The sequence below is a fragment of the Lineus longissimus genome, chromosome 8 (genome assembly GCF_910592395.1).
Source record: "Lineus longissimus chromosome 8, tnLinLong1.2, whole genome shotgun sequence".
Classification (NCBI taxonomy): domain Eukaryota; kingdom Metazoa; phylum Nemertea; class Pilidiophora; order Heteronemertea; family Lineidae; genus Lineus; species Lineus longissimus.
This window is the reverse complement of record NC_088315.1, coordinates 18,751,082-18,771,188: the sequence shown is the minus strand read 5'-3', so window position 1 is coordinate 18,771,188 and position 20,107 is coordinate 18,751,082. Positions and strand designations below refer to the sequence as shown.

Below are 20,107 nucleotides of genomic sequence, written 5' to 3'. Positions count from 1 at the left end.
TTTTATCAATAACTAACTGTACACTGAGCACATCTGTTTATGCCCATCCTCCTTGCGCGGGACTGGAACTTTGTTTAAACAATGTCGAATTTCCGCCCCTGCCTGAAATGGCCGCCACCATTTCCGCCAAAAGGCCAAGACTATACGCCATTTCATGATTGCCTCCAGTCACGCGAAAGTTTGTGACTTGGTTAAAATGATACATTCAAAACTGTTTGGTTGAATCCGTTTTATTTCGCCGACATACATTTTTGTAATTTCACCCCGAAAGTTATATACGAATCTGGTTGCTGCGGCCATTTTTATTGAGTCCGATAACACTGCGCGATCACAATGTATAATGTACATTGACTAATCCAACATGGAAGCTAATACCGGCAGAGAGATTATTGTTGAACACTTAAACTATTATATATGTCTGCTTTGGAGAATGCAGCTTCCCACGCCATGTGCCCGCTTATCACCTGCGGCGCCCGGTACAGACAGACGATGCGCGGACCTCGCGCGTGCCCATCACATGAGGACACGGCAATGACGTACTTCAACAAAACATGTCAACAAGGATAAGGTATTTCACTCATTTATCTACGGAGTATTGACTCACACGCGTTCCCTCATTGGAGTTTGACCCAGAGCTGTCTAACTTCATCAACAGCCGCGAATCGAAACTCCGAGCGCCCAGTTCAGAAGGAGAGCACGATGCGGCCGGATCGGATAACGTACGCTTGCGTTTTAGGGCTTTGCGTCTTAGGTATTTTAGAGGCAAAGTCATGGGAGCATATAAAGTCCGTGGACGAGTTCATTCAGAATATCATTAAGTGTAAGGGAATACCAGGACTTTCAATAGCCATTGTAAAGGATGGTGAGACCATTATCTCTAAAGGATACGGGTATGCAGACTTGGAGGCTGAACTTCCAGTTACAAGCGGGACCAAATTTTGTGTGGCGTCGTTGACCAAAGCGTTCACTTCTACTCTGTTGGCTGATCTGCTTCACGAGAGGGGGTAAGTGGTTAATACACCATCACCATTTAATGTTCTTAGGCCTACAGCGATGAAGTCTAGCTGTCAATTTTAATTGAACTCAGTCTCAATGGTAGAGCCAAAAGATTTTCATTTTGGGCTACTGATCATTCCAATGCGTTTGTCGGGTGAAAGGAAAATGAAACTCTCTCCCTAAACCGAGGGAGGGTAATGAAAAAATAGTAGACTACGAATGGACAGTGAAAAAAACTCAGAAAAAAATCATCGCGGCGCAGAGGACATTTTCTACCTTTCAGTTTAGAAGCACCCGTCTAAAACAGACGCAGCATATCTGATCGTATTCGTAAACTGGCTGTTGTAAGCGAATAAGGTCGCCCTTTTTTCAATGATACGGTTACTTCATATAAGATGACACGATTTATAGGTCACTATACTGCAACTCTATTGTTTGACTGCAAAAAAGCGTCAAGAACCGTGACGTCCGAGTATCGGCATCTTGACCCGCAATGTTTTGAGATCGCTAAATCACACACTCACGTGCGATTGGCGTTGACCTTTGCCCTCTTTAAGTTTTCATATCAGCGCTGTAATTGGGGCACGCGCTGAGACTGTGCCGAGAAAACAGGAAAAATTGATGGAATCCGTCATGGGTTTGTGGAGCTCGATAGTGAGAGTCAGGATGGGTTCTTCAAATAAGATAAGATGATTTATAGGACACTATATATAGGCCTACTGCAAGTGCAAAAAAGCGCCAAGAAGCGTGACGTGCAAGTATTGGTCACATGCGACTCTTATCACATGTCAAGATGTCCCGTGACCCAAAAGGAAACTTTCTCGTTGTCCGCTTTTGAATGATTGGTGCGGGATTTTATGCGAATATTACATCAGTCACCATCAGTGACAGAAAACCCTTGGTGATAAAGAACACTGAAATTTACCAGTGTGGCCTGTGTTGGCGGGTAGTCTTGAGCAATCGTGACAAATGTCATGGCGATCGAACACGCATATTTTCATCATATCTCTGATATGTGGCACGATGATCACCAATTAAGTATGACCTGATAGGCCGTGGACCAAATGCAAGAAGCTAGCTGTCTTCCTTGACAACAGTTCGGGCGCGAAGTGAAAAAATCTCGTGCTCGATGTATGGAGTAATAAAGCCTATCGCACACAAAAATGAGTATTATAATTAGACAGAAGTCATTGAAGAGGGTGGAATTTGTGTCAGGTGTAATTATGATACGTGCCTAATTGCACAGGGTATACGATGTTTCTAATTAATCACCTCTTTATGTAATGGTTTACTAACGCTGTGATCGGCATATAAAAAAAAGTTTTAAAAGTTTAGGGTTTATAGTCTGATATCAACTACGATATAGGTTATCATCCGACTTTCAGTTTAACCCCGGTCTGTCCTGAAACCTTTCAGTAGACCACAGATGAGCTGCTCAACCAGCGCTATAATCTGTGCATTTCTGACCGGTACCCATTTATACACCTGGGTGCAGAGAGGCAAGTAATACAGAGAGACCAGCCTACAGCCTACAGCCTACAGTCTAGGTTTAGCCATTGTCTGTGAACCAAGGCCCAGCAATATCCCAAGCATTTTGCAAAACTGATACCTCTTTACAAACCATAAATTTCGTAATTTGTCGTATAGGGGAAGATAGAACCCGAGGATCATAGGCTTCGGGGAACATTATAGGACACCTCGGCGGGGAACATACTAGAACACAGGGAACATTGGACTCGGGGAACATAGGGAAGACTCCCTTCGGTAATGCAAGTCTAAATAGAAATCGGTCCTGTCGATGATTATTCTCTTCCAACCACTCATTAGCGCAGGTATAATATCTGTTTATGACTAACTCACACTTGAATTAGTGTTGGAGAAACACCAGGGCCTGCACTCTCCTGAAAGTTAGCAGTGCACTGGCTTATTTTCCGATGTTTTTATATGCCTTGCCAGCCATTACCGTGTTCAATATGCTGAAGGCCAGAGATGAAAGCGTATGCCGATGCATTACATGGCAAATGACGTTCCCAGTAGTTTGTAATGTTATTTCTTGCGCGATCAATTGTTATGTTTAGGACCGCATTTAAGAGACGGCTAGTTAGCACCCTTTCATTGATCCGCTAAGTTATGTAAGAAACTCGTTAATTCCTGTCTGGCAAAAACAACATATTATGTCGATAGTTATTTTGCTTTCCAAACATGAGATGCATGCTTCAGTGTACACTTGCTGAAGGGGGTTCCATACATGCTTCCCGAAATTGGTGGCTTGCATTGGAACTAACTTTTTCCCCCTTGTCCGTCATTAAAGGCATTCAAGTGTGTTGGTCAACCATGACTATCTCCTTTGTCCCTCCACCATAAGGCCTAGTTTCCCCCTATGACATCACTATTTCGGACACTCAGCGCCCCATTTCTGGAAAGGTGTATAGGCAGTAGCTAGGTGGCCAAATTGTTGGTTGGTGACTTTGGGCAGGGCTGAATTTTGAAATTTGCAAGTCATGTCAAAAACCGCCTTATAATACAAGCTAAAGCCACTCAGTCAGAGATGAGCTGTAGTTTGATACTTCAGGGTGGTGGCGCATGGTGGCAATTAGGGATATTATCCCCTGACCAGCTAAATTCGACGCCAATGTTGGCCCTTTAAAAAGTATATCCGATATGCACGTCTCTATTCGCCACTAGTGGTCCTTCTTATGCAGTGCAAACACCGCAATTAAAACTTACCAATTAATAAATGAGAAGCGAATAGTGAAGTACTTATAATGACAGGAACTAAGTCGATCGATGAAGACCACATACAGGCAGTATTTGGTGATATAGTTTACTTTTCTCGGCGTGAATGGTAAAGAGTTAGTCTGGTTGTGATGTCTCTCGCCTCGCCATGACAATTGGATACCTCTCGGTGTTCATTAACACGTCAAACAGATAATATCGCCTAATTCTCGCGGAAGTTACAGACACTCACTTTAATAGCCCAACAGTCATTAGCTTCTCTGACCTTGCTTGTTTATTTAGTTCCAAATTATGTGCAGTGAACCTCTCTTAGCTGACATCTCTTTTCGCAGGACACAAACTTGGTCTCTCTTCGAGATTGTGACTTTGGTCCCAAATAGGATTCGTTCAATATGACCCCTTGAATCAGGACACGTTTGTATTAAGGACAGGCAGTCCCAAAGGGTGTCCAAAATAGAGAAAAAGTGATAGTTGCCAGGTAAACAGAGGAAATGAAGATAATTCAATCAGTATAATCGTCCTTTGTCTGAGCGCTTAAAACAAATCATCTATAAATACACACATAAATCACTCATTGAAGACAGGATAAAAAGCCCGTTGGCCCGGTTACCTACAACTATAGCTTGGCGCTGAAATCGGCATGAAGCTCCCCGCAAACGAGCGAGAAAAACAATCAAATGTCTTATTTTATTGATGAAAGTTGTTGGAACATTCTAAAAGAATGCCTTCACAGCGCAGAGCATGGTTATGCGCACTTTTAGCGTGGTCCTGGGCGAGCCACTGGGCATCACGCTGCCAGGCCTTAACCCGGGGAATTGGTGTGTTATAAAGATCTCTCAACACCGTGTGACCTCGCGATAACTCTATTAGCCTCTTTCCCTATAATGAGAGAGTGATAGCTTCGACATTGTGATGGTAATTGCTGTGAGAATTAAAGGCGGGAATTAAAGACTCGAATGAGAATCGGCAGGTTATATATACAGTCAAGCTCGCATTGTAACACATCTAGATTCCAGTTGATCGAAAATAACCCGTTGCGTTATTTTATCTCGTACACGTAGTTAGAAGAATTCAGGCCTAGGCGGTCTATCGGCTTCAAACAAAGCCCTCGCGTACCCGGGCCTAAATTCCCATTGCTCTGTTGTCTTATCAAATGTGTTATCAGGGCAAATCTTGATAACATCGACCCCCAAGAAACAACTTGCATGGGGGTCGTTAGGCCAAAAGTGCCAAGAGCAAATAGACGAAATGTCGGACAGTGTTTTTCATATTTTTCTGGCCGATGATACTCAATTGAACTCAGGAATGTGACCCGACCACAGGAGGTCAGCCAAGTACATATACCTTTAGCCAGAGGTCAGCCAAGTACCTATGGCCAGATATATCTGAAAAACACTATACATGTATATCTATTGATATTTCTTCCTTCCTTGCTCTGGTTTATACTCGACCAGAGCCAAGGCTAATCTCCCCAACCACAAACTGTCTCTTCGCACCCTTTGGCTGGTTATGTATAATAGAGTCTGGCATGGATGGTATAGGATGTTCACATTGGCTGTTGCCAGTGCTAGTGGTCGCCAGCGGTGCTTGCAGTTTGGATTCAAACCGTGAAAGTTTCACATTAGCCGAATCAAGGTTTGGATATTTGATTCTTAGCTCCATTTACATTTTAGTTCACGCTGTGCATGGTCATTCATGGCCGGCTCCATACATCGTCCAAAACAAAATATTGGTCCAACCCGCGGTTTGAAAAAAACCCCATAAAAAGCATTGGAACGCGGAGTATGGAAGTAAAAACTGGCAGATCGATGTTTTACGTTTCCTTCATGCTGCGCCCGTTCATTCATTCGCTTTACCAGTTCGTGCGGTGCGAAGGTCTGTGTTGATGGATGCTGCTGGTAAAGAAATACGGCGCTAAGCGAGGGGCCGTAACACAATTCAATCAAGCTAAAAGCAAGAGCTAAAGGAATACACCATATCTGTATTCCTTGACTTAACCTCGTACTTAAGAAAAGGATGCGATATGTCATAAACACTGCACCCTGGATCTAACCTTTTCAATCCCGCAAGAAACGATAATTTATCAAACTTAACGGCTTCTTATAACACAAAACCGTCCGCGAATGCCATTTCTTCTGCAGTTTATCGGTTTCCCTTTTTGTTGACGGTCATATCGGTCTTCTAAGCACTTATGTACTTTACATAAGCCCTCTGCTCCCGCCTCTGAGTAGACAGCGAACGACTTTCCTAAGACGACGTTTATCTCTGGTGATCCTCTCCAGTTCCTGCCGTGAGTGACCATAGGCGTATTTCCACTGCCGTCGTGGCAAAACTGCACTCGGCTCACATTTGAAAATGCCGTCGGGGTTTGGCGTCTTTTGATGCCGCGGTACTCCCGACCCAGACCAAACGCTCAAGCGGGTAATTTGACTTTCGGAATGCCCGCTAAAGCTAAATGTACACCCTTATGAATTACATGTACAAATGTATAAGGTTTTTGAGCGTTTGAAAAAGCTTCGATTGTTTTTTGACCAAAACAGATATGGAAACCCCCTTTTTTTAGCAAGGTAACTCTCAACAACCATAAGGGTTTTTCATTTCACCAAACTTCTGCTGCGGGGTTCATATTGGTGCGGGACGAAAAAGTTTTCAAGTTTTTTCAAACCCTCTATTAAGATCAGTGTGAGTACGGTTGAGCAGCCCCGGCAACCGCTGCCTGAAAGAAACACTTTATGGAATCGGGCCTTCAGCAATGACCTCCTGTCTGGGAAGGGCTTTCTGTCGACGTGGGTCAATTTGGCTACTACATATTGTACTTTCCTCCGCCAGAAAAGGACTTCTTTGTGTTGAGACTGTCCCCAGTATCACCTGACAGTTACAACTGCTAGATGTTAGCTGATTGCAGGAACTTGTTACAACTCGGCTTGAATGATACCCGGAACCTTGATACTGACTGTGGTTAACATGTGTTCCTATTAGATAGTTTAGTTTTTGTCTACGGTCTGTTTGGAATTTCTCGTGCGATACAATTTGCTAACAGACTGAGTCTGTAGAAGTGGGATTTGTTCCGGTGTAGGAGTCTTAAAAGTTATAAATGTTCTTTCTTGAAAAAGTGCTCATCAAGTCCGTTCGTCTCTGTTGTAGTGGTGACGGACTAAGGTATAAGCTATAGTGCGTAGAAGTATGACATGCCGGTGTAAAATGCCCCTCCCCAAGTGTCACTGGCCCTGTTTGCTTCAACCATCGATGGAAAATGTATGAGGGGTTATTACATGTATGCATGCCATGCTGGAGAAGCGAACATTAACTCCTAATCTCTTCAGAGTAGAGTCTGGAAGAATTTGCCTCTTGACCACTTTAACCCAAGTCTATTTCAAACATCATTATTACCTCTCGAAAGATGTTAAGTTCGCCAATATCCTGCACATCGTTATAATCAGACGATATGGGAGTCTTGATGGATGCCATGAGCATCGGCTTTCAGCACCTGATGAGTGCACATCGTCTGTTGATGATTTCCCCAAAGTCGGAATTCTCAGTTAGCACCTTACGAGTATTCCTTTTCGCGGACGTGAACATAAAAGTTAAAAGTTAAAGTTTTGGGTTTATAAAACATATATATATCAAGTACGATATAGGTTTTCATCCAATTTTACAATAATTTAACGCCGGTCTGTCCTGAAACCTTGCAGTAGGAAAAGCTCGACCGGCGATACGATCTCGGCACTTCTCTCTCCGACTTCAACTTCAACAGCAATAGCATTCCGCGACGTTACTATTTATAGCTCACAAGGTCATTTGAATAAGATATTGATGACGTTTTAGTCACGTGGCAGTCGGACATCGACACTTATTTCTACGCATTTGAGCTTATTGCAAAGTCAATTATCTTTGATCCTATATGTTTTTAGCATGAGTGATACCATAGAGTCAGAGAGAGAAATATTCAGAACAATTATGTAGTACATGTATTTCCAACACTCGGGCATGTGCCAGATTGAATGTAACTGCCCTAGTTAGAAAGCCTGAATCCATTACGAAACCGCATGTTTGTCCGACATTGCCTGTAATTCAGCGATGGGGAAATAGAGGGCAGCAGCTGCAGTGACGTCATCTTCGCGGAATGCTATTGGGGCAAATGAACGTGATAATCACAATCTTACAGTCAAATGTAGTTTATCAATATGACCTGCGTCAATATGATGGCAATCTTAGTAGTCACTAGACACACTTGAATTTGAACAGAGCGGGTGTCGTCATGATGCGCAACCTTTAAATTGATGTCAGCGAAAAAACCACCGCAAGAATCTACGAAGGTGTTTTGGTCGGCAAATTTGTCGGGTACGTACGTGTCGGAAACACAATGGGAACTGAAAAGATGCCTGATTTTGTTGGTGTAAAATATCGGTTCTTCAGCCCAATACAATTATTGTTATCCAGTAATTGATAAAAAAAGAACTGCATGCGGAAGGATGTCATGTATAAAATTATTGATGTACGAATTTCGGGTCTAAAATATAGGCCAGAAATTTATCACCGTTATCATATCATCGTGAATTATGTGCGTCAATGTTGGCAGGCGTTAATATCTCGGGTAATTGGCGATGACCCCTCAAGATACAAACCTGTGTGTACACTCACGCCGTTGTCGTCGTACCGTGGAGGTTCTTAACAAAACGCATATGATGAGTACGTTGTATTGTCATTACAGTACCTGTGTAGTGTACCATTAACTACCAGAGTTTCGCGCTTTTCGATTTTTGAGATTCGAGAAAATTTCTGAAAAATCATATTTTCAAAACTTATCACGAAAAACCCATGAAACTGTAATCTGCAAAAAATACAATTTTAATGAATTGTATTTTTGCCAGTTTACTGTTTCTTTGTGTTTTTCTAATAAAAATAAAGTTTTTGCGGTCTTTATTATTCGATAATCGAGCCTGGTTATTGCGAATTCCGCGAAATTAAAGCACCCGCAAAAATGTTGTAGTCTACAGTACCCGTCCGCTGTAAACAGCCGTCAGGGATGATAAGGGGCATGCGAATAAATACTGCGGATATTTATTCAGGTTTTATAAATATTGGGAACGCAAATCGAGAAATTTCTGGAACGATGATAAAGGCCTGCAGAGAATTCGTACTAAAAATCAGCTTCGCACTCCGAAGAAGATGGCGAATGCAGGTTAACTTGACGGAAATACAGTCGTCCGAACCTTGGCCAACGACTGTCCGCCTTCAGTAGGATACTCGGCGGCTTGACTACACGTGACCAATCCCGCGATCAGACTCACTCCATCAAACATGGTGAAGAGATAATACGAATTATTATTGATGATCTTATGTAAATGAATTTCACCGGCCATAATCACTTTAGGGGGTATTTCCCCTCACTTGGAGGTCTGTTAGATCTCATTATACGGGAGTTTGTGTCAACAGAGATGTCATTAACGCAGATTTGAGGTCCTATATAGAACTTTATAAACCTGCTCAGGACTAATAATGTATACATGTACATGTAGTTGTATTGATTCGTGTACCAAACTGTTATAATGGCGCAAGTCTATTTGTATTTTTGTATTACTAACATCACTGTGTGTGCATTTCGCGCAGGGGGGGGGGGGGCGTTAATTATATTAGGGCGTAATCATAAGTGGATATATTGGACGTCTCTCAAAACATAAGGGACGCCACGCGTAAATGAATTGCCTATGATGCAATTTTTTTCTCCAATAATGAAAATACGATGAATATTGTTGTTTTTAACCTCTTTAAGAACTCCGCACTTCCGGCGTCTTCTCCGTTTAACCGTAACGTAACGGAAACTGCCTCCGGAGGAGCTAATGAACAGAGAAATGGTATTTTTATGGCGAGAATTTCTCACGACACCTGTCTGAAATCTCGATTGTAATAAACTTAAAACTTATCCCAGAAAACACTGCTCAATGTTCTTTCTACAGAAAGTAGCTTGAAGGGATGTTGGCGACAGAACTCTACAATGTTCCAGCTTTCGTACTTCTTTTTAATTTTTCATTCAGGCAGTGTACAATATTGAGTTACATTACTGTTAAGACATACCTTGTAAACCCCTTTGTGGGTTTAGTGTCTTTGCCTTTTATTAGCGTTCATCGTATTTTTTATGTACGTCGACACATTAATCGCATTAAAAGTATCCAAAACACCATTTTACTTGGCCATCAAGAAAAGATGAACAAATATGAAAATTTGTGAACCAAGCCAACATGTATGCCTGAGTCTGCCGCTTTGACTCAGATTTACCAGAACCTGCCTCTTTGCGCAGGACCGGAAGTCTAGATTTGATGACGTGAGTCCTTCCCGGCTTTTCACACGACAGTTTGTGACATGGTTAAAATGATGTAGTAAAATAGTGTAGTTGACACAATTCTATTTCAAACGACATGCATTTTTGTCGTTTTATCACCAATGTGGTCGCGGCCATTTTCAGTCTGGTTACACTACGTACGCAATGTACAATGTACAGTGACGTCAAAAAAATGAAAGCTAATACTGGCAGAGAGAATAATGCTTGGATATCATGTCTGCTCGGAGAATGAAACAGCGCTCGGGATCGATGGACAATGAGAACATGAGATCTTATGTAAATCTGTCTGATTAAACTTTATGACTGATTGAAAGGGTGTTCAATGCATTATCTATAATTGCATCATGAGCGCCGTTATTGGCGACTTTACAACCAGTCATGCCGGCCGATATAGGTCTTGAAAAATGACCAGTTTATATGTACATTATAACTTAGGGATCGTCTCAATATTGCTAGCTGCCATGGAGAGTGAAATCCGGCTTTACATTTGGAGAGAGAGGGTGGGCATTTCGCCATAAGTATTAAGATGCGAGAGTTTAGATATGTATTACATTATTGGTGTACGCAGTCTGCCGACGAGGTTTTATGTTGAGATTAGTTGACATTTTACGTTGCGAAATGGGGTAGTTTTTAAATGTGGATACTTTGGTAGCCGGATTTGCAATAGCAAGGAAGGTTGTGACCAATTATTACATAGCTTTTGATGTTAGCCGATAGGCGCAAGGCCTAGCGTAGCGTTTTGCAATTGAGAGGTCACTGGGTTCATTTCCTGGTGTTACTTTGATGATGGTAATTCCACTCCAGTGCACAATGCATTAAAGCCTAATGTCATTAGTCTTGAGTTAGAAAAGAGGATGTGCAGTGGAATTAGAAGTTTATTGTTTGTTCCGTTTCGATGCGACATTCATGGTCACTGGGTGTTAAAAAACATGGCCATATTGAAAGATTTAGTAAAATTTGTTCGAAATAATGGTGACCTAAGAAATCATACCATTGAAAGCATTAGGAATTAAAATGGTTCCCTTGGTGAGGTGCCCGTGCATTTTTGGGTCGTCTTATTCATGCGTTTCGCGAAAATTTCCAAATCTCTTTCGTGATAACAGTCTATATTCATTGTATCTGCCGGTTAATGTGCAACTATTTTTTGGGTGGGAAGTCTATAAATAAGTGATGTTGTCACCACATTCATCATGATAAGAGCATTTTACTTCGCCCCGGAAAGCTGTCACGAATGATAACTTTTTGGACATAACCCACCGCTATATGTTTCTATCCTTGCAGTCAAAAACACCAGACAATCGTATTCACCATTGAAACTTTTCCCGTCTCATCACAATTGCGCAAATTGACTTAGTTGCTGTTATACATTTTTGACTGGAGATATACTAAACCTAATCTAAAAGTTTTTCGATGCATTGTCCCCTTGTGTTTCCTAAAATCTTGATGGAAACGGAGAGTCTGAGTATAAAAGAGGTCGCATCTTGATTGACGCTGGCTTTCTTCAAGAAGGTGGGTATCTTTCATATTTTACCTTGCGATATTCCCAATGAATGATACGGAACATATTATATTTCTGAACTAAAAGCAAGGTTAATGGCCTCGCTAACAACCAATATGTACAGTTCAAATGCATCTTACCACAGGGTTCCGAGTCCCCTCGGTCGCAGTACATGTATAACCAGACAGCCTGTGCTTAGAAAGATACTTCAAAGACGTCTGTTTGTGAGGCTTCTTGGGTACCAGGGTCCATTCCACAAAACTTCGCGAGCTTCTTTTTACTACCTTTTAACTTTATAGCATCTTTTAACTAAAACTTGTCAAGGAAATTTCCTTTGGCACTTCTCAACTGATTCGCTTCAGTAATCTGAATACGTTGCGATCGGGTCGTGTAATCGGACTGAAAATGGCCACGACCACTGATCGATTCTTACACACTCTGGAGGATAAAATTACAAAAATTGACTGGCGGCCCTGACAGTCTTATAATGATGAAAAGGTCAGTCGTGGCCATTCGGACGTAATGGCGGCCAATTCAAGCGGGGACGGAACGACGTCACCGATAAATAGAGTCGGTCCTGCGAATGGAGAATGATCTGTTACTTTAGTCATGGTGTTTTTCCGTTGTATTATGGGACACTTCTTGGACATTATCTTTTTTTTACAACAGTACTGTTCACAGATCAAGTTAGCAAGCTTTTACCTCCCAGCTAGAGTTGTTGTCTACCTGGCATATTAATTCGTAAACAAGCCATTATGTTTGTAAATAACGGAGCGCTTGAGATCGGGCCTAAGCGGCGCAGGTGCCAGCACTTAGTCAGCCACTGTATAGGGCGAGTTAACGAGGTAGCATTGTTTGTGGTACAGAGATGAGCAGATTAAAGGGGTACGTCGCTCGTTATTACTGGTGGTCCAGGAAAATAATCCGAAATAAAAAAACAAGCCCTTTTTGCGTAGTTTTCAATACCTTCCAATGAAGACATTCACGTCGAAGGAACGCGAAACGTAGGAACTACGAACTGCATAATGCAGTGGCAGAATGTAGTGGCCTGCAGACTACAGACTGCGGGATTAGCTTCAAACAACGGGCAAAGATAGAATTCTCATCTTTGCCTCATAATGCCGTGTTGGGCTGGCCGTCGGAACAGCGCTGCGACCTGATGACTTTTCACCATCTTCATACCTACTCTTCTTCAGGCTTAACTGGGATACACCAATCAGAACCATCCTTGGCCCAGAATTCTATATTCATGATGACTACCGGACCCTCCATATGTCACCACGTGACATCCTCTCACACAAGGCAGGCTTTCCGGCCTACAACGGCATGTGGCAGACAAGTTCTATGACACCAGAAGAAATCTTAAAGTAGGTATCGAACCCTCACCTTTGACTTTTCTAAACTTTTCTGCAGCAAAACATGCTTGCATCGAAATTTTGAGTCATGTTACAGGTGACGGATTTAGAAATACTCGCTTTACCGAACATATGAGGCAACGAATCTTGTTTTCAGCCTCAATTGCAGTCTCTTTTATTTGTATCCAGACATCTACCATTCATCAAAGAAAAGTACGGATTCCGCACTAAGTTCACCTACAGTAACGTCCTCCTCATACTGGCCGGGTTGGTGGCAGAGAAACTGGGTGGCGGCCGCTGGGCGGACCTGGTCAGAAAACGCCTCCTCGACCCACTCAACATGACGCAAACGACCTTTGCTGGAGAAGCAGGCGAAGGGGAAGGCTTCGCGAGGCCTTACAAGGCACATGAGGGTGGTACGCTTGAAGCCAGGCCCTGGGTCGCAGTCAGGTGAGAGAATAGCCGACCTGCGCAGGGTCTAGATTGATTGATGACGTCGTTCCGCGACTGTCAACACAGGCCGCCATTTTGTTTCACCTATACTCCATGGTTCTTGGGGAAGATCACCGGCGTGTGAAAATATACACAGACTCGTAACTTCGAATTAATTAAGACACACACATGCAAACAGAGGATACCTGTACACAAAAAACCAGCTGAAATCTTCTTTTCTTTGTTGATTTTACCTTTATCATACTAATGTACTGAACCGTCGAATACGCCTACTTGAGCCTAATTGTTGATACGTTTTCAGGCAAATCTCCAGTACGTTTTCGGCAGCTAGTATCTGCAGCACATCCGAAGACATGGCGAAATGGATGGAATTCCACATGCGCGGGGCTGACAATGTTCCGTACGCGACACTATTGAAGGAAGTGTACGAGCCCCAAGTCGTGCTGCCGCCAGAGTGGAATAGTGACATGGTGAAACCTACGTTTGACATGGATTATTACTACGACTACGGGCTCGGATGGTTCACGGGGAGATACAGAGGTGAGAACACGCAAAGTGGCCATGGCGAAAATCACTAAGATACTTATCCATCGAGCTATCAATTTTCTTTTGACTCAACTTTGAAAGTAAATTATTTCAGTTTCATTTCGACACCGTTAACCCTTTTTACCTAGTGCGATAATTTGACATGTAACAACCATCTCTTCTGCTTATTAGTTTACAAGATTCACTTACTGATATTTGTCAGTCATTATCCATCTTTAGTCCACTCGCGTCGTTTTGATGCGGCAAAACATATAGACTTCAGTCGTCTTTGACGTTCATATCACTTGATAGCGATGTTTCGTAAATCTCACAAATTGCGAATTACAAATGACCAACTTGGATCCGAAGTGACTCATGCTCATTTTGAATCTAATATTGTGTATTTGAAGGTGTCGGAAATGCATGCTTACGTCCAGCTATGCCCTTCCCGGCAATTTATCAACGAATTCGGCCTCATCGCCACGAATTCAACATCCGCAGCGAGTATAACAGTTTAATGATTCGGCAAACTAGCTTTTGAGTATCCCTTCTGAGAGTAACACGCAATAATCAGATAAAAAAACAATGATTTTGCCGTCACTTTCTCCGATAAATAACAATTCGGAATTCCGGATTCGTAAAGTTGCGAATATCATATATCAATATTTTCCTGCTACGAACACTTCCCCTTCAATTTCCTCATATCGTTGTCTCAATTTCAGGTTACGAAGTCCTTCACCATTACGGGTTTATATACGATTACTTCAGCAGCATGCACATTCTCCCCTATCACAAATATGGCGTCTTCACGAGCATAAACGGTGCTGCCAAACCAAAACAAATGGGCTTTTTTACCTCCCTAGTAAACTTCTACATAATGGACCTTCTTCTGAGGGAGAAAAGTTTCACGACTCCAGAGGGAATCTGCGGTTACGACCCCTTCGGGCTTGACGCAATTGACCAAACTGCAAATTACGGCGGTGGCATCATAGCCCGGCCGTTTTTCCGGCGGAACCTGTCACCGTACGTCGGAACGTATGGCAATAACGTATTCGGTAACCTGACCGTATTCTTAAACCATACAACATACACACTTCACGCAATTTATGGCAAATACGGACGTCTTCTGATAGATTTATTCCAAGATGACGAATTCAGCACAGAGTCTGAATTAGACTGGACGCTTTTTTGTGAAGGCTTTGAAAACTTCGGGAAGTTTACATTCAAGAAAGACGGGACTGTCGACGCAATTTCATTGCCATGTATAGAGCCGCAGGATCCGCCAGTATTTCATCGGGACCATCGCCTGCCAGAGGTGGCCAACCCCAGTGACAAGGGGTCTCAGCTTCACGTGGCCTGCATACAATCCTCCTCGAACTCATGGCAAGTTTCTAAAACACTCGTTTTGGTGGCTTTGCTTTTAGTGTTTGTTTTGGTGTGGTCATAGCATTTTCATTTTTCTATTCTATTTCGCGCTTGTTCTCGGGGAGCCTAAAGGGCAATGTGTATTCATCCTCCTTCACATACCGGCGGGGAGTCACCTACGAAACAGAAAGTACAAGAGACATGACTGTATGGTCTGTACATTCATGTTGTAAAGTATGTTCCCCATGAGCTGATAGTATGTTCCCCATGAGCTGATAGTATGTTCCCCATGAGCTGATACTATGTTCCCCATGAGCTGATAGTATGTTCCCCATGAGCTGATAGTATGTTCCCCATGAGCTGATACTATGTTCCCCATGAGCTGATAGTATGTTCCCCATGAGCTGATACTAAGTTCCCCATGAGCTGATAGTATGTTCCCCATGAGCTGATAGTATGTTCCCCATGAGCTGATAGTATGTTCCCCATGAGCTGATACTTTGTTCCTTCACATACCGGCGGGGAGTCACCTACGAAACAGAAAGTACAAGAGACATGACTGTATGGTCTGTACATTCATGTTGTAAGTTATGTTCCCCATGAGCTGATAGTATGTTCCCCATGAGCTGATAGTATGTTCCCTATGAGCTGATACTATGTTCCCCATGAGCTGATAGTATGTTCCCCATGAGCTGATAGTATGTTCCCCATGAGCTGATAGTATGTTCCCCATGAGCTGATACTAAGTTCCCCATGAGCTGATAGTATGTTCCCCATGAGCTGATAGTATGTTCCCCATGAGCTGATAGTATGTTCCCCATGAGCTGATAGTATGTTCCCCATGAGCTGATAGTATGTTCCCCATGAGCTGATACTTTCTTCCCCAAGAGCTGATAGTATGTTCCCCATGAGCTGATACTTTGTTCCCCATGAGTTGATAGTATGTTCCCCATGAGCTGATAGTATGTTCCCCATGAGCTGATAGTATGTTCCCCATGAGCTGATAGTATGTTCCCCATGAGCTGATAGTATGTTCCCCATGAGCTGATACTATGTTCCCCACGAGTTGATAGTATGTTCCCCATGAGCTGATAGTATATTCCCCAGGAGCTTTCTAAACTTTTCCTGATTTAACCGACAAAAGTCCGACATTGTCCGACTTTTCTCTGAAAGGTCAGATTTCTTGAAAACCTGTGAAAAATACCAGGGCTACCCAAAATAGGGCAATAGAGATTATAGGCTTATGGGATTGATGTGGTGAGCCAAACACCTAGAGCGACCCTACATGTAAGTATGAATACAAATTAGCTCACTCAATTAGTCGGACAATGTCGGACATTTGTCGGATAAATCAGGAAAAGTTTGAAAAACCGTTAAGATGTCGGAAAAAGCCTCCTGGTGCGTACACCACTTGCCCTTGATTAACCAGTTGGGATAAAATGCCCGTCAATTTGATATCGACCGCAGAACTTTGAATCATCACACAATATTATGCTACCAAATGTTCTTGGCCAATAGCGTAACTCGATTCACATCATGTGATTTCAAGTCATCACATCGTATCGGATCCAAAAAAGCAATAACGGATCCCAAAAAATGTCGTAACGGATCCTGTTTACATTTTGTATATTTCATTAAAAACAAATTGTTTCATTATTTTCCTTTGGATTGATTTCTTTGCCAAGACATTTGGTTGCATAATATAGCAAATAGTGGATGTTTAAGGTCGTCCAATATGGAATTTTGCTCGCAAAGCCTCGTCCGCCATGACATTTCTTCGTCCATCAAAATTCCATATCGGACTCCCAAACATCCACTATTTGTATAAGATTGTCATTCCCTTTAATTTTTGTCGTCTTAGCTTATGAAATCTTATGGTATTGGTGCATGAATTATGAGTTAAAAATGTGTTAGGCTGTTAAAGGGGTACGCAATTCGTAATTACTGATGGTTCAGGGCAATAGAAATGCATTTATACACAATGCCGTAGTACAGTTATTAGAGTGTGTGTATACGAATCTGCTGAAACTTGGTGTCTATAGCATTTGAATATCTGTCTTCACGACCACGGCAATTCAGGACGTACTTTCGCAATTGAACATTTTCAAATTGAATTATAATCTTTTAGCGAAATGCCGTATGTTTTGAGTGGTTCTTTTTCTATAATATCAAAGCCGAGCTGCTTTTCTTTTTTTTCTTCAAAAGCTTACAGCGGTCAATACAAACTCGGTAACACCCCCCCCCCCCCCCACCCCCCGGTAAGAAAATCGACAATTAGCCGTCACTTGGCATTTTTTTAAGGGACAGGATTTCACACCAACACAACAAAGACGTACATTAAAATCGATAGACGCTCTTCACATTGTCAACAAAGTTTTTCAACGGTTATGAATAACTTTCTATTAAAAGTGATAAGCAAGTCAAATGCCGCTACATATTCTTCTGATCGACGGGTAGAATAAACTGTTCGCCCAAAACTTGAGTCTAATTCGACACAAAAGTCGACACTAAATTAGTGGCTATCGATGATCAACTGAGAGGGGGGATACAAGGTTTTCATTGACCGCTGCATGACAGACATGACTGTATCCACTCACACACGAGTTAACGATGCTCTACGCAAAGATTAAGACAAACAATACATCTACTCCAGCTACATTGATTACAGAACATGCAACTGGGGTCCTTGGCTGGATTGTTTAAAACCCCATTAGATTTAACAGAGTCGTTCATGATCAGTCTCAACGTGACGATGTCAATGGGATTACCTGAGCGAGATTACGTCTTTAGGGATACTTAACGTGACAGTTAGCAAGTTTGGATAAAAAATTGAGAATATAGATTTGCATATAGGTTTCCCTTTTACAAAAATCAAGGTAGCTCATTTATTCTAGCAAGTATATAGAGGAGTGAGGTAGTATTATTTGTAATTGACTTCCCTTTAAAGACAACCCCTTCAAATGACTGGGGGTCAAGTGCAGCTGAGCACAATGCGACGACCCCCCCCCCCACACACACACGCACACCCCTACACACAGATATGTTAATTTGAGTTTTTCTTCTTCTCTGCAGTAAGCACGGTGGGTAACTGTACTGGTGCGTAATTGCCATTGTAAGACAATAGAAACAAGGCGGTCCCATTACAGTGTTGGAGGGGTATACAATCAGATATATAATAATCCGGTATACAAAAATGATAAATGCGGGCCTTACGCCCCTCAAAATGAACGAATCTTTTGTCGGTTTCTTTTGTGTCGTCATTTCCTCTCCAGATAAACACGTATTTTTCTTTGGCAAACCGATACGTTTACCCACCGTGGTTAGGGATAGTGAATAGTATGCTTTGATCACCCAGGCCCTGTTCATGCTGTTGGTGCTCACCAAGGTCATATCACATTTGTGTGTGGATCCAGTATCTGTCTGTGGTTTTTGTGTCTGTTAACTATTTGTGCATACATGTACTTCTCTCTCTCTTCATCTTGTCAAAAGTTGAACTTTTAGAAAGTTGCACATTTTATCAACTGTTAGCATGTCTAAATCATGTCGTACAATAAATTTCATTTATTGTATCTTTTATGCACGTTTTCCTCTATTTATTGTGCTACACTTTTTGCTGAATTTCAATTAAGATGGGGCAGTAATGAACACAATTATGTCGGGAGTTGTCGGGGAACGAAAGCCAATGCGACTAGGCGCGCCGTGCCCATTTGAATGGCGCCGATGTGGGCAGAATACCTCCCATATGCCATATGGAATCTGACGTGCGCATGGATATTGTGCTTAGGCAAGAATCGAATAATCTATTGTAATCTAATGTAATCTAATTGAAAAGTTCTGGTCATCAGAATAAGGATGACAGACGATTCCACTATTGACTGTGACTGTTCACCCGTACGAGGTCTTTCAGTTTACCAAGCATCAGACACATCGGGACGCAACTTGCTGTCTCATCCGACCCGGACGTCACAATCCTGGGCCAGGATAGCCAGACCTGCATGCCGCCATTGCCGCCTCACGACACTAATATCATTGCGCTGGACCTGCTCAATTTATTTCTTGCTTTGCAGGGACGCTGACATAGACAGGACTTAGAGAAGAATCTCGGCCAAGAAAGGAAGGAACGAGTCCAAGCTTAAAAGCATGACAATTCCTCTTACAAAATCTACTTCAAACAACACTGCAAAGATGTAGTTCTAGGTACAAATGCATGTGTCATGCACATATTCCTTACCAAGGAGCTATTAAATAGATATATTTCAGAAATGAGAGATGCCGTTTCTTCTTCTTATTTCCACATATTACAAATATGGCTGGGGATATTTAGCAAACCGCTCGCCGAACCATTTTTTGTCACTCCTGTTTGGAGAGCCGGTTGGCGAACAGCACTGAAATATCCACCCAGTTTGGTAAGTCCGGCTTGAGTAGTGCATTCCTTTTGTGAGAACTATAACAAAAGGTTTGTACCGTAAGTAAAAAAAAACATAAACAGTTTTGATGTGTATTTATTATCATCAATTAATCATAATCGATATAGACGTATCAGCGATTTATCGATTTAGCGATTTATCGATTTATCGATAACCGATATGCCTTTGTTGTGGTACAAGCATCATCACTTTTAGTTTGGCTTATTGATCAATGTTCCTCAATGGATTATTGAGGATCACTCAGATCAAATCTGTATCAGACGTCGATGATAATCGGGTTTCTTCCGCGGAAACGCCCAACATGAAACGCCTGCTGCATTCCAGTTTGTTGCTGTCAATCTCCATTTCCTTGCTGACAGAGGCAATCCTACATCAAAATACGGAGCGTGAGTACCACCATACACACTTAGTG

General features: G+C 42.3%; 1 protein-coding gene across 1 annotated transcript; it reads left to right on the top strand.

Annotated features, from left to right (window-relative positions):
- Positions 1 to 478: 478 nt before the first annotated feature.
- LOC135492386 (uncharacterized) lies at positions 479 to 19,534 on the top strand. The gene is made up of 6 exons (XM_064778835.1): positions 479 to 1,004; positions 12,767 to 12,937; positions 13,115 to 13,375; positions 13,680 to 13,918; positions 14,626 to 15,286; positions 19,336 to 19,534. The coding sequence occupies exons 1-6, from the start codon at positions 700 to 702 to the stop codon at positions 19,358 to 19,360; spliced, it is 1,662 nt and encodes a 553-aa protein (XP_064634905.1). The 5' UTR covers positions 479 to 699; the 3' UTR covers positions 19,361 to 19,534.
- The last annotated feature ends 573 nt before the right edge of the window (positions 19,535 to 20,107 follow it).

Bases quoted from the DNA above. Each gene is read 5' to 3' on its own strand.
- LOC135492386 (XM_064778835.1), top strand. From the start codon at position 700: ATGCGGCCGGATCGGATAACGTACGCTTGCGTTTTAGGGCTTTGCGTC. The intron at 13,919-14,625 runs GTGAGAACACGC...TCTCAATTTCAG, and splicing joins GTTCACGGGGAGATACAGAG to GTTACGAAGTCCTTCACCAT. The intron at 15,287-19,335 runs GCAAGTTTCTAA...CTTGCTTTGCAG, and splicing joins CAATCCTCCTCGAACTCATG to GGACGCTGACATAGACAGGA.